The 15,593-nt window shown below is 39.3% G+C and overlaps 1 protein-coding gene across 1 annotated transcript in view; it reads left to right on the top strand.

Annotated features, from left to right (window-relative positions):
* The first annotated feature begins 1,860 nt into the window (after window positions 1-1,860).
* Window positions 1,861-15,593, top strand: part of PTPRR (protein tyrosine phosphatase receptor type R) — a 146,851-nt gene continuing 133,118 nt past the window's right edge. The window contains exons 1-2 of the mRNA XM_054058098.1: window positions 1,861-2,007; window positions 14,064-14,368. Coding sequence (XP_053914073.1) covers window positions 1,947-2,007; window positions 14,064-14,368 — 366 coding nt within the window. The 5' untranslated portion in view covers window positions 1,861-1,946. The remainder of the gene's footprint in view (window positions 2,008-14,063; window positions 14,369-15,593) is intronic.

Below are 15,593 nucleotides of genomic sequence, written 5' to 3'. Positions count from 1 at the left end.
ACTGCTTCCCACTCCACAGTAATGCTTCCATTTTGCATTGATGGGGCTGCCTTTTAAAAAAGGCGCATTGATATAAAATTCAGCAAATTATTTAGTCTTAGCTTCTCATTGAATTCAGCTTAAGTATGAATTGGATGGCTAAATGTTTTCTTGGATGTGGGTTTAAAACCATATCTCAAGACATTTCCCCTATGGAAAACAATTTTCTTAAGAGAGTAGTGGTGAGTCATCCAGTTTTTGTGCCTTAGGGCTCTGTAAGTGAGATGAGTAGATATTGTTAAAGCTCTCAATCGTATGAAACAACAGCTGCCTCATCTGTAACCACATGGGGAAAAATCAATACCATTAGCTTCAGTGGAGTTATCCTGTTGACATAGTTGACCCTAAATCCTTACCTAGAACATACAAAGGTGATCACTTGTGGACAATAACAAAACATCAGAGAGCTGTAAGTGACTTTTTCTTGTGTCTTTCCCCAGGAGTTGGCCAAGTTGAAATTTGCACTGCGCAACTTAATGAGGGAAGTAAGTACAGCCTCCTACTTGTTTTTCCTGTATGTATACGACTGAAGCCTGGGTGCAGAGGAATTGTAGTTGTGGGAGCAAGACTGGGGTGCACTGCACTGGCAGAATTCTTCCTTTCATTTCTTCTTTCATTTCTACTAGTTGGAACTAGCAGCATTAAACTGGAAGGGGATGTGCTGCAATTTGTATTATATATCACCACAACAAGTTAAAATCTCAGTAGAGGAAGCAGCAGAAATCCCGTGACTTAGTAGGGCATCTGAGGCACAATACCTACAAAAGGTATAGCAGAGATGACAGGGCTCAAAAATCCCCTTGATCATTTTAATCCCCTGTTTTGGGCAAACCTCACTATTGAGCACTGTCTTCCAACCCAACCCTTTTCTCACATTGCAGACAAGCAAACAACCTAACTGTCTATATGTATGTGAACAGCTGTGTGGGGGCTGGCAAAGGAAGCTCATTTGCATATGTACAGCCACACATGCGATCACATCTAGATATCAGGCCCTGTGCAGCCCTTTCCATTGTTATATGAAGAAAATTTCTGCACGAAGATTCATTTAAAGCCACTTAGAAGCAAGTGAGTTGTCTTAGTCTCCTCTGTTATTTTGCAACTAGGATGATCATTTCAGCCACAGACCTGACCGTGCGCATATGCCACATCCAGCAGTATCCTGTGGATGGATCACTCACTGAGTAGTGACATATCTGCCGCTTCCTCTCAAGGTTAGCCTCTAGTGAATCTTTAGATCAATTAAACTCATCTTTAGAAAATTATCTCGTTACAGGGCTGTTTCATGTTTGGCCTCTTTATATGGGTCTCTGATAGCCATACAACCAAAATTGCTGAGTGTCTCCCGAGAAGGTGTTGCATCAGTCTGGTCTGAACCACCGCCTGGTGTTCAGCAGATCCCAAGCAGGTGTTACTTGATCAGCCCTGATTTTCACTACGCAGGTTTTGCTAACTGCCTGTGCTATACCACCGTGTGTTTCACAACATATTGGAGGGAAGGGTCGTCTTGCAAGCACAAAACCACGCACCATCGAAGCCCTCGCAGACGCGCCGAATGCTCAGAGACGAGGCTCATGGACAGGGGTTCGCTCGCTGTCCAGGGTGCTGAAAGGCGCTGGCGCCTCCCGAGGCAGGCGTTATCTCGCCCCCACCGCCACCACAGGTCTTCCCACCCCGGCTGGAACCGAAGGGCCCTCCCTACACCCCCCACCCTCGTGCGCTCCGTCTCCCCGTGTCACCGCCCGTGCTGTCCCCTCGCCTCGCAGGCAGGTGAGCGCAGCCCATCGCCCCCGCTGCGCATGCGCACCGCGCTCCCAGGCATGCTCACTGGCGGGGGCTTGGGGGAGGCATCGGGACGCGGTGGCGCGGCGCTGCCCGGCTCGCCTCGCCTCAGCGCGGCTCGCACCATGCGGCGGGCGGCCGCGTGCCTGCGGGCGCTCTGCCTCTTGCTCCACCTCCGATCTGCAGGTGAGCGGGGAGAGGGGAGGGATGTGGGGGGCACCTGTTGTGGCGGCGGGGGGGGCCCCGCGGGGCGAGATAACGGCGGCGGGCGACCGCCAGTCCCGGGCGGAGCGAGCGCCTTTCAGCACCTTGGACAGCGGGCGAACCCCGCGCCCCGGATAGCGGGGAGCTGGCCGGGGCTGGAGAGCGAAGGGAAACCGAGCGCCTTCATTCCCCCCACCTCCTTTCCTTTTCCTTTTCCTTTTTCTTTCTTTTTCCCTCTTTTTTTTTTTTTTTTTTTTTTTTTAATTTACCTTGGACCTGAGACGTTGCTGCTGGTGTTTGCTCGTGGCAGCAGAATATTTTAGGAAAGGAAATTTCAGCTGCGACAGCAGGCGTTTCGGCGATAGCAGTGTAGCAGTGATAATAAATCCTCTCTCTGCTTTGCTAGCAAAACGTGTGCCTCATTCAGAAATGTGGCGAGCGATGAGCGCCCCAGTATGTGCATGAAGTTCCACTGCCAGTTTTGTTCTGATAGTCAGAGCTTGTATTCCCGGCGCAAATCTTAGGTGTTCTCTTAAATCGTGAACACCTGCTTATTTTTCATAGTCTCTCTCTCTCTCCTAACCAGACTTTAGCGTTTTTACGCTTAAGAAAGAAATAAGACCTGGGGTGACTGTGTAATTGAATTAAGTCCTCAATCAGCAAAGTTGAAGAGTTTCTTTGGTTTATCTTTTATGGCAAGCGTAGCTACTTCTTAAGTAGAAAATGGCTGTTGCACTCTGCTTTAAACTTCCCTAAAGTTTAATTAAGGAAAACAATGAAATACACCTCCTAGGTTCTAACTCTTTGACTCTCAGGATTTGGGATTTTTTTTTTTTTTTTTTCAAGAGAGGTTGTTAAATGCAACTAATTTGCATTGTTTTATGGCAGACTCCTTAAAAATAATAACTGAACTTCAAGTCTCTTAATGTTGAAGCAGTGCATGAACGTGTATGCCCCACTCCAATAAGCTGTGTTATGAAAAATAGTTGTTTATTTAGATATATCAGGAAGTGGGCACTGCATACATTTGTTAACTATTGCCTGGAGAAGTGGTTTACCTCAGTTACTGGTATTTCATTGCCCTGGAATATGAGGCTACACTTTGTAACATCTCAGGAGCTTCCTTTCTGTATGTCTATGGTTGGGGAGCTCCTGTTGTTATGCCTTATATTCCTATGTGCAAGAGATTATTGACTGAACAACAGGGAGAATTTTGTGATCTGTGTGAATAAAAGCCTTAAGCTGCTTTTAGATTGTTCTTTTACAACATGTATTAAAATGATCATCTGTACAAAATTAGTGTACAGCCTCTCTTTGACATAACATGCCTTCTAATCTCAATGTATCTTCTATTAATAACAGGCTTTGTGTTAGTTGTTATGTCCTTCATTTTTCTATCCTGGGTTTATGTTCTTCCAGTAAGTCATTTACTTTCCTTACATTTACTAAGTTTTGCTTGTTTTATTAAGTTACTGGGAATGCATACAAAAAAAGCTTGGACTTAATTATGGGAATGTCTCTAATAATGAGAAAAAGGGAGGAAAATAGATATTTATATGGTGTTACTTTTTTCCCTGGGCAATTTTGGATAATATTTGTTTCACAGAAGGCAACAGAGAGGATCAACAGGAGCTGAATTCAACCTTTGCATGTTGGGCACAGATCCCATTGAGCTGTTTTTCCTCTAAGGCAGGGCTGCATAAAAATTGCTCTCATTGGAAGTCATTGAAGATGTCGCCACAATGAAATAACATGTTTCTGTTTCATCTGATGCAAGCAGAAAATCTGCTCTTTATGTAGGTTACCACTATGGTCATCTTTTATGTATAGCCTATATTTCTGAACTATTAATGGTGATTTTGCAGCTTTGGTTCACGTGGAATCACAAAATGCATTCTACTTGCCACTAGTGCTAGGTCACAAATTATATCACAAATGTAATTTTTTTTTGTAATGAGATGGAAACTGCTTGGCTCTTTTGTTCTGAGGCAGAATATACATGAGGCATGCTTCTAGGGAATGCTAAAGACACTGTCAGGAGACATTAACAAAATCTCCTTTGGCATCAGTTGGTGATAATACATTTTAGAGGAAACAGAAGTCTACATTTACTTGAGCTAATGCTACAGCAAAAATAATTCATTCTGTTACATGTTTAAATAGTACTTTGTAATGGAAAGGCAATGCATGTCATCTTGCAAATCTGGTTTGCCATGGAAAGAGAACTGTACAATATCGTGTTACAATAGCCACATATGTATTCACACAAAAAAATGGAAAATATTCTTGTCAAAAATATGATCGGGAGTTTTCATGTGCTTGAAAAGGTACCACTTTACTAAGCTGATGTAGATACTCATTCCAATAAAGCATGACAGCTATGTAAGCAGAAAATTAAATACAATAGTGCTGTTGGTATATCTATATGTTGCTTGTTGAAATCAAAGACACTTGTGTGTGCATCTGGGAAAACAGAATTAGGCCCTTCTGCTGAGTGCAGCAGGTGAAGTAACCAACATATATAAATCTTGCTGTTGGATGAAGACCTAAATCTGTAGCTACTGATTACAGGTCAGCATGAACCTTCAACAAATATTATGTGTTGCATGAGAGACTGCAAGACAGGGCAGATTATACTCTTTTTTTTAGCAGATATGATCTAATACATGTTCTTGCAATAAAAAGCTAATGTCTCCCAAGATGACTAGGAAGCACTGTTTCCTTTTAAAAGAATAGCAGGTGGTAGCAAAAACACAAAGTGATGCATTAGACTAACTTGTAATTAGAACCATTTGCGTCATCCAGATTACTAAACTAACTTACTATTTCACCTCATTTTCCTTTTTAAGAAATTTCATTAAGAGAGTGAAAATATGAAGTTAATCAAACATCCAGTCACATAAAGCTGGTTGGGAAAATCAACTAGACTAGAAAAACCTTACTGAGTTAACAATGACAATATCAACCCACCACCTGTCTTACTTTAAAAATCTCTCTTTAAGAGAGCATTTTTTTGCAGAATTTGCTTTCAAGATGAAACTCTGGTTTTGGAAAAGCAAAGAGTAAACAGTTTAAGACTTGGTCAGGTCATCTAAGTCATGGTTTCTTCAGCAAAGGCCTTACACTAGCTTGCTAAGGGCTTCTGTCACCCTATTTTATTGTACTCTCCATCAGTGAAGAGATGCATTGTCAACCTTAAGCTAATATGGCCCAGGACTTCCCTACTAGACTTTTCAGAGGCATGTAGATCCTTGTCTTGACTTCTGGATGGATCCATTCGCCATGCCCATCAGCTGAATCAGGTAAAGTTCAAGGTAGGAAATAATGGAATTTTACCTGCCTGGAGCAATGCTATAACAACACAAAGACTGCTTATACCACAACTGGAATTTTTTTGACCACAAACTAACACTCGATTGAGTGGAATTCACTATGTGTAGAAACATATTGAAAATATGCTAGACTGTTTCTCAGTTAATTGTTACCGTAGTCCAGAGTGTGATTTTACTAAGTTCTGCTGAGCAGAAACTAGTACTTCAGCATTCCTAGTCAAACATGTACTGGATGGTATTCTCATGGCTGGAAATGACTTGAGTGTACTGTGGCTTCTACTTAAGTGCTGGGAGGCCTGTTTTCTAAAAAAATGCAGAGTGTGTCACTTTTAGAATACTAAAATACTTTTAGAGCAAATACTCCAAAATACTTTTAGAGCAAATGCAAAGGAGCTGTTGATTTAAAAAATGTATTGGAATTCTTCATTACACTAACATAATTTAAAAAAAGGTGGTACTTACAATTGCTGCCTCTAGAAAACTTATCATTGGCCGCGAGTGGGAGTTTTTACTAGAATAGACGTTTCTGCCTTTTACTAGTAGACTCATGGATAATCACAGGGTAGTCATCTGTCTTTTAAAGGTTCTACTCAGGAGAAATAGTTTTATAATTCAGTATCTGACTTAATATTTTTGAGGAAGTATTTAGTTGTAAAAGAGACTTTTGTCGTGTTTTTACATGTGGAAATTCTTACCACTCATAATTTTGAAAATCATTATCTTCAATGAGAGGTTTATGTCCAGTGCATCCATTAGGAAGTTATTGAGGTTTGTGATCTTGGAATCCCTGCCTAATTTCATTTGTTGTATTACAAGAAGACTAAAACATTTGGACAGCAAAGGCTGGTTCCAGCTTCTCTGGAGAGAGAAGCAGGAGACTTGATGAAAAACCATGAACTGGGCTCTTGGGGGAGTCTGGCTCTCTAGAAAGCATCTAATGGGATAGCAGTAGGTGGCCCTTTATAGAGGTGATCCCCCTCCACAAGGGTGTTTTGAGGCTTGATATGGGCACTAGGAGGAAGGGCAGGACACTCACTCCATAAAGCACAGCCATTGTCCTCTAGGATTTTCATCATGGCTTTGGAATAAGTGCTTGGAGAAGCTTAATAATATCTGCTTAAAAATCCTCAGTGTGATTTCCCAGGGTATTTACTGCAAAAAAAAAAAAAAAAAAAAAAGGACAGCCAAAACCTTAAGACTGAACTTGACTTCTGCTCATACCAGTTACAGATTTCTGTGGAGAAACTGTGTATCTTGTGGAGATACTATATATTTACATCCACATTATACAGAACAGAATTTAGCCAGAACCTTCATTTGAAAAATGACAGTAATCACAAAATTAGCAGATCGATGCGGCACTTTCTCACATCTTCTGGGAATAAAAGTCTGATGTGAGACTATACAGTACATTAGTGCCAGGACACAAGTATGGCAGAATACTTAAGTGCCTTTGGGACCAGTGGCTCATCTCTTAAGTCACATGAGTAGACCTAGTGAAATCAATGGTCTGCGGTATTCAGTTTCATTATTGACATATCAGGCAGCAAGCCCATAAAACCAGACGCAAATTGTCTTTTTCAAAAAGATACCACTAATGTGCTCAGTTCAAATTCACTGTAGCTGTGGATTTTTTTGGCCAGAGCATTTTTTTCCTGCTGAAAAGGACAAATTCAGCAAAAACAAATTTGTAGTTGTTTCTATTTTCAGCAGATGGCTTATTAGGCAAGGAAAAAATTGCTTGCAATCATATCCCTTTCCCCCTGCCTCTCTTGTGCATAGTCCCTCTGTTTCTCAGGAATGCTCTTATGCTCTCTCACGTGCATGTGCTTTCTCATGCTCATGTGCACAAATACACACAAAGAAAAGAGATTGTTTATACATCTGCTTACAGGTGTATACATTCATCTGTACACTCATTTTGTAGGAATTGATTTTGTCTTAATTTTTCATTTTCATTGAAAGTTCTGAACATTTTATTCAAGGGTGAATCAAAGCATTCTTCTAAATTTTTACAATTGCCCTTTTCTGTGCTTGCTTAGCTCTGTTGCAGATTACTTGCTCTGAATTTTGACAGGTCGTGGGTAGATTTCCTTTGCTGCAGAAGGTCTGGCCTTTTGATTACCAGACCTAGATAGGAAAGCGCAGAATCTTTCATATGAAGGACTGAACCTTGTAGCTGTGTAATATGATTTTGCCATTGCAAAGGCAGGCTGATGTTGAGGATTATGTTCACTACATCCATTAGGAAATTATTGAGATTTGTGATCAAAAGTTATTAACTCTTTGCTTTTCCAGGACCATGTTTGCCCGGTTTCCCTCATGAAAGTACTTTTAAAAGTATGTTCTCTTGTCTAGCTAAAAGTGAAGTAATATTTTTTCCAATAATTAGCTGCATTTTATTGGTAATAAGTCTTGGTCCAACTTGCTAAAGTTTTTGTTTGGCTAAAGCTGCATAACCTGTCCTAATGAGGTTTAGGTTTGATTGAAGTACTGCTTTGCTGACAGTAAGGCGTACTGTTAACTAGACAGTACAGATACAAGGCATTTTGCCTCCAGACAGCTTTTGTTTTCATTTGTGCTTTCAGCATAATTTAAAATATTTTTATTTCCCACCAGATATTTTGACTCCTCTTGATATATTTTAAGATTTTTTTTCCAATAAAATAGATGAAACAGGGATAAAGCAATAGACTTCTGTATCTTTTACAGTCACAGTCAAAGGAAGATCCCCTTGCCTGCACCAGAAGGGACAATCTTCAGAGCCAAGAGAAGACAGAAGTCTTTTAAAACACAATAGCAGTGTTTATCCTGTGTCTAGAAATTACCAGTAGTTAGCATTTCCCTTAGTATCTTTGTCATTGAGATTCCTGAGAGTTAGAGCCATGCTCATAAATGGATAGCATATTAAGCAATTGAGCACAGATGCTAAGAGATATTATTTTTTCTCTTCCTCTGAGCCAATATCTACTTGGCCTTTACACAGACAAGCGAGAATTGCAAGCTCTGCTCTGCAGGATGTGAGACCATATCCATCTCTATGCACTACAAAGAGGCAGGAAATGAATTTCCTAGCTGTAGGAACATTGGCATTATTGGAAAGGATTGATCAATGGTCTGCATAAGTACATTGATCTGCCTCTCACAGTGACTCTGGGTGGCTGTTCAAGAACGGATGAACTATTGTGCAAGAACTGTTCAAGACCAAGCCTGGTCAAAGTCTGAGGTGGATTTATAGGGTGCAAAGAAAGGTTGTATGGGATGAAGAGCATCTTTTCGATGGTAAGCTAAACAGAAAGAAAAAAAGAATATGAAACTCAGGGTACAAAATTTAATCAAATTTTAGAAAGCCTTTTTACTGAAAATGAGAAAATATTTGGCTTGGCATTAAGTACTCTAACTCAAATTGCATTTGAGCTAAATTTATCTTCGAAACCAATCAGTGAAGTTTCAGCATGTTTTTCTCTTATGAAATGACTCTATATTTTCTGCCTTTTTTCCGCCAATTTCTAGCTTGTTAGCATGAAAATCTCAAACTGTGTAATATACCAAGATATCTGCAACTATAAAGAGACTTCAGTGTTATTGTAGTACTGGTTATGGTGTAGTGAGTTTTAAAACATAAGCACTGTGTGTCTGTATTCACTTGTGCATTTTACTTGCAGATCAAGTATAGCACAGTCATTCTTTCAATGGATTTGAGGTGATGGCACAACCTACAAGTAGTAAATACATACCATGCTTCTCAATACAGGAAATGGGAATGCTCAGGAACTTACTTAATTATGAATCTAATTGGTTCAGATTAAAACAAATAATAAGACTTAAGACAATGACTTCAAATTGCTTTTCAAGATGCACATCAAGACTTTAGACACCATTATCTTGGCTCTGTCAGGTTTGCAAAGGAATGTTGTGTCCCACTGGGGCTCTCATTTTCCAGTCAAATAAAGTTCTGATTTCTGCTCTAGAGGACGTGAGATAAAAAACATTCTAAAGCTGTGATATTTTTATGTTTTAACAAGATAAAACCCTGCTACTGTGTTACTGGCCTATTATTGGATCTCAATTATCTTGAAGGTTTTTGTCTGTCTGTTTTAGAGAAAGTGAAAGTATTTGGGAATTGGGAATATAAGAATTTTCTGGCAGGTTGCTTTAAAATGAGTTGTCAACTGTCTGAGAGTATTCAGGGAGTCAAGAAAGTCTAGAGAAATCTTAGGATTTCTCTGTTAAGCAGAGACCAACTGGGATAGTCAAACGTGCCCAAAATATCCTTAAGATCAGATTTACTGTCTATGATAGGCTTTCATTTCTGCATACATGATAAACATTTGTAGAGTAAGACAGGCTGAGCAGAATGTACTATCTAGCATTAATGTGATTTACCCATCTATTATCATGAGAAAACGTAGTGCTTCCCATATTCAGGGACCATGTGGGTATTTCACATGGGTTTCTATTGACCCATTATCCATCACCTGTAGACTGGATATTTTTTTTCCCTTTTAATTAAGGACAGAATCTTGTATGTTTCTGCAGACAACTAAGAAAATGTGAACACCTAGTTGGAACAAGTAGGAACAGCTCAAACCAGCAGAACAGGGAATTTAGCAGGGCTTTTTCTAATTTTTCTTTCCAGGAAGAATGATGAAGACACACATGACAACTGGTTGCAATAGTGGAAATGCTGAAATTAGCACAGTCAGTGGTTCAAGATGTAGAAAGCATGCATTCTACATCACTTTGGAGCTTCTTGTTGCTCTTTATTAGTGGATAAATAGACAGAGCCTAAGAAACAGAGGTGACCAATCGTGACATTTTGCGTTCAGAAGAACTGGAAGAAAATCAACAAATCGTACCAATATGAAGTCACAGTGCAGCATATGTTACCAAAGGGAATTGGAATTGTTATTAAATGAGATGATCTAGGTGAAAGAGGGTAGGCTGTTTTCCAAGAGCAAAGGGAGATACAAACCTGCTGCTGAGAAGTTCTGATGCAAGTTTAAAAGCCATGGATTATTGTGCATTTTGGAACAAATGATGAAATAAAGTTTTCCATTGACATAAAAAAGCCGTACTTAGTTGAGAAATAAGTGAAGATTCAACATCTTTTTGATGAGAAGAAATAGCATAGAATCACAATCTGAACATCCAGTCTGCTCTCCTAAGTGCCAAGGCAGAATAAATTATAAATTTTTGTAAGTACAGTTGAGGAGAGGGGATTTTAGGAGAAGGAATAAAATTATTTTAGTTAAGGAGTGATATCGGCACCTGTTGAATATTACAAGTCAATCATGAAAAGCTCTGCATTCCGAAGCAGAGTTGAAACAGAGTAGTATGAGCAGACTATCAAAATTCACTTCAGGATCAAGTTTGCTGAACTTATGGAAAGATACCTCTAAGAATTCCATTTTTCAAGCCCTATTATTTGAATTTCCATGTGTTTTGGGGTATCTGAAGCTTAAAAAGCACTACAACCACTCACTTTATGCTATCATGATGTGGCATCTCAGTTCTTGATAGCTTCAGATGGTTGCACCGGAGGCCACAAAGGAGTATTTGTTTTTTCCATATAAGTGCAGGACTTGACACAGGAAGCACAGTGTTGTCTCTCTTAATGCCTAGAGACTAGTAATGCTCAAAAGTGTTGTGTAATGGAAGAGCTAGTGTTTCTAATGACTTACTTTTCCAAGTGCCTCATTGGTGCATACTCCCTCTGTTCAGAGCTGAAGCTTAAGCAGTAACATTTTCCCCCCTTCATCAGATTAAGAGGAAGTTCTAGGTTTCCCTCTAATGTCAAAGGTGGCCCACTTGTTAGGGGCACCTTAGGCATCCATAGAAGTCTGTGAGCCAAAGTCTGATCCTCGTTATGGCCTTATCCATAAACTGAGATTAATGAAGTTTTGCACATGGGGCACTGTAAATGCATGTAACCCACTTAAGCTACTGGGACTATATGGATTTCTCAGAAAACCAAGTTCAGCTTAGTGATTTTCTTGGAAAATACTTGAACTTCTATGCTGTCAGCTGGGAAAAAATAGATTTATATAACTGTAAAGAGGATATTGTGTAATTAGACTGGTTAATTTCACATTTCTACAGGGATGGCCCATTACCGAAGTATATTTTGTTGTCCATCTTTAAAATCTGCTACAATGGATTATGTATCAAATCTGCTTCAGGGACCTGTCACTAACATGATTTTAAGCATTCTAATGGAAGTGAGCCCTCTGGGATTCGGGGGGAAATGGTGATACTGTTATCAAAAAGCACTGTGATTCATGAGCAGGCAAGAGTTTGAAGGGATTCCTTTAGGTATTGTTTTAGCAAAAACAACACAACTGCTCAGGTTTTTCTGTGTTAGTTTGCATTCAGTCAGGATTAACTCTGAAGTCACACTTGGGATTTACTTTAATGTTATTCAGTGAAGAATTTAGGCTAATACTCAATTATGTTTTCTTTTCTGTTTCGAGTAAAAATAAATGAAGTAAATTTGGAATATTGGTAGGACATGCAATATAAAGAATTCCAGGAGAAGCACAGTGGCTTTAATACCCTTGAAAACAAAGGAATATGAAGGAAGGAAGCAAAGAAGAACCTCGGGCACCAAATGTGTCTGTAGTTACATTCCTATACATTATCTATGATCAGTTTTGGAATACTGGTTGTCTGTGAAGGAGATGTGAAAATAAGTTCATCAAAGAGGTGCCTATGAGAAGTAGGTGACTCTAAGAAGTGCTGATTTCCTTATTTTATTTTGCCATTCACAAAATTCACTAAACTGTCAGGTAAGACCAGCCCTCAGGATTTTATCAATGAGGCCAACCACCAGTGAGCTTATCAAGCTTTGAAATTCAGCTGTCTTTAAGCCTATACTCTGCAGTTTCTCTCTTTTTTCTCCTTCTGTCACTCATCTTCCCAATCAAAGCCTGACAACAACTGTACACATGTGACCATAGTGGTCAACTAGGGACTTGTCAGTGTATCTTTTTACCATTTATGAGTAACCTCAGGTTTGACATAGTACTTTATACTAGGAGGATCTCTGTGTCCTGAAAAAACACAGGATTCTGTGTTCTGTCTTCTTCCTATTTATTTTCTGCTCATGTATGTTATGAATTGCTTCACTGCCTACTGACACAAACCCACTGTTGGCAGAGGATGCATTTCCCAATGATGCATAGCAATACTACAGCACAGATGAGGTATTGTCCTTGATTTTCCTAACCAAAACTTCAGGAGGAAATTAGGTCAACAGAATGTAATTACCTACACTGAAATCTCCTAAGGGCACTGGGTAGAGCTATGCAAATGACTGGTTATTTTGATTTGCTTACACAAGCAAAAAGCAATCAGAGGAAAAAATCAGTCTGAATAGAACAAAATTGTTTCTTGTTCAACCTGAATTGAAACATGTTTTTGGTTCTTAGCTATTCTTCATAGCTTATTATGAGAATTAAAATAACATTGATTTTTAAATTATTTTTTTAAAACTAAAAATCAGTGCACAAATGCAACATTGCCAGTAACCCCAACAGCTTCTGAAGAGAAAATTTCAAGCTGATCAGAGTGAGCTCTCCGGGTTCAATATTCTTAGAACACAAAGTCCCTTTTGTACCAAAGTGCTCTTAGAGTGTGCTTCCAGGAGGTGACTAATGCAGCTTCAGTTAATTTTTATCAGTAAAGGAGCTGAACTTTACCTATTTTTCTGCTCAGAGGGACAGCCTGACTTCCAGACTGGGAGATGAACCGGGCTGTTTTGGCTGTTGTAGCTGTTCTATTCTTCACTGAAGGAACTGAAGATTTACTAGGTTTCATTCATTAAAAAAACCCCAAAGCAACAAACCTAAACAACAAATAAAAACTCAAACCCAACATAACTTTAGTTCTGGTTCCTTTTATAGAGACATAATTAGGAAGTACTTTGGCTATCAAAAGAAACTTCTTTTTTATTAATATACAGTTTATTGAAAGCATGTATGTGAAAAGAATTCTTGTGCCCAACACCAAGTTATGCAAGGTGTGGCTAAATCCACACACCTGTGTCTCCTATGCAGAGAGCCATGTGCTCCATTGGCTGGCCAGGGAATGCTTGGCTATAGGCTGGGTCATAACAGGAGCTGGCACGAGGGACTATAAGACCTCCTAATCTAAGCAGATAATCTAAACTGAATAGGGAAAGCAGAATTATGATTATGAACTCAGGCATCTGAACTTTACCATTCTTTTCTTTCTTACATGTTTAAGTCTGATTTTTGGATCTGATTCTTGGCCTTTTCTCCTCGAGTTACCATGTACAAAAGATGATCACAGCAATTCTCATCTTTAGTATTACTGGTTGATTAAATAAATCAGCAAGTGGACTGCATATGTTTTCCTGTTGGAGTTAATGCTGATAAAAGAATTGAACCTGGCTTAGGATTTGCCCTGCTCTTGCACGTCATTTTTGAAATGTAACCCTGGCTTGAAGTATAAATAACATTTTTTAAAGTCCTGTATAAATGAGTTTAAGGATACACAGTAGTCTCTCTCTAGTGTTGTTAAGCTATTGCCATGGAAATTGCATTGTGGGATTTTAAGAGAATTATTGTATTCCACAAATATGCCTTCCAAATCTTGCAGAACCCAAAGATCTCATCAGATTTCCCGCATTATCCACAGAATATCCAAGAAAGACATTCTAAACCTATTCTTCTCTTTCTGCAGGCTGCTTTTCTGGAGACAATGACCATTTTTTGGCAATTCATCACCGAAAGAGTGGGAAACCTGTGTTTATTTATCACCATGTGCAGAGTGTGGAGAAAAGTCTGGATACAGACAGTTATAAAAATTCCAAACAAAATTTCCATTCTGGTTCCCACAACAAAATAAGCAAGCTGCACCCTGCAATAATTGTTAAATCAACCTTCCCTAGACCTGCCTATGACCCATCCCTCAATCTGTTAGCTATGACTGGTCAAGATTTGGAAGTGGAAAATCTTCCTATTCCTGCAACAAATGTGATCGTTGTGGTAAGTGCCTTTTTTTCCTGATTTCTGGAGTTGTTTTGTGAAAATATGCCTGTTGATAACTACAGACATAGACTATAATGTGGAATATCCAAAGTTCATATTCCACTGCCTGGCTGATCATCTAAATCTAAATAATAGCCACACATCTTGAAGCCCTTCACTTCAGTAGAACTTGTATTCATATAGCCTCACCATGATCAACAAGCAATCTGATGAACAAAGGCAGAATATAGCCTCTCTGTAAGTAAAGAACTTACCTTTGCCTCAAATGCCTTTAATTCTCTTGTCTTGATTGGTAACTGTACTGCTTTTACTGAGTGTGTTTTAAATCTGTTCTGTAAAAGGCACAAGAAAATGTACTTTAGGAAGCGATTTAACAGAGGCAATGAAGTTTTAGATGGATGATGCAAAGGTTTCATTCACTTCTATTTCTTCAGTGAATCTACCATTATGCTTAAGTAGCTGTTTTTAAACAAGCCTGTTTCTTGCAAAGAGTAAGAATTATAATTTTTTTCATGTAAGTCATAGGTACTTCTGGGAGATATGAGCTGTCTCTCCTTGTTCAGTTGACTATGTGTGTAATCATTCCCATTTCCAGAAAAGTGATGGTTGTGCTCCCTTCTGCAGTGGAGGACATGCCAGTGGGGCTGCTGTTTTCTCACCCTTTATGCCAGTGGTGCAGCATACTGCCAGTAGATCTGTCCTCTGAGTAGTGGGCAGCATTCTGACTGTGTTTGGTGCAGCTCTGCCTTAACCTTGTGCATACTTAGCCCAACTTGGTTAGGGAGAAGAGCACTGGGCTCATCCTTCTCCTTCCTGGAGAAAAGAACAACTGTTCATAATGGCTTACCTACTCATTAGTGTGAACTAATGAAAACTGAAACAACGTGACTAATTACAATCAGCAACTATTTGCCTATTTCTGTAAATTACTTTATACGGAATATGCTAGTTTAAAAGAAAATGGCCTTTACGAATGAGGAAAGAAGTTAGAGCATAAAACACTGGGGCATATCAGCATGCAATGTGTTTCAGAGTCATGTGCAAGTTCTGCATACAGTTGGTGCCTCTAGAGATCTGCCCTCATGAATACACTCAATACAATAAAGACTAGTGACATGGAAAAGAATAATTAGGAAAAAAAAAAAGGGTAGTAATTTTATTAGTCTAACATTAAAGATTGATAGGTAAAAAATAATACCAGAGAACAAAGCCCAAAAAGCTT

The sequence above is a fragment of the Cuculus canorus genome, chromosome 1 (genome assembly GCF_017976375.1).
Source record: "Cuculus canorus isolate bCucCan1 chromosome 1, bCucCan1.pri, whole genome shotgun sequence".
Lineage (NCBI taxonomy): Eukaryota > Metazoa > Chordata > Aves > Cuculiformes > Cuculidae > Cuculus > Cuculus canorus.
Note: the sequence above shows the minus strand (reverse complement) of the source record. Positions and strands in the feature narration are given on the sequence as shown.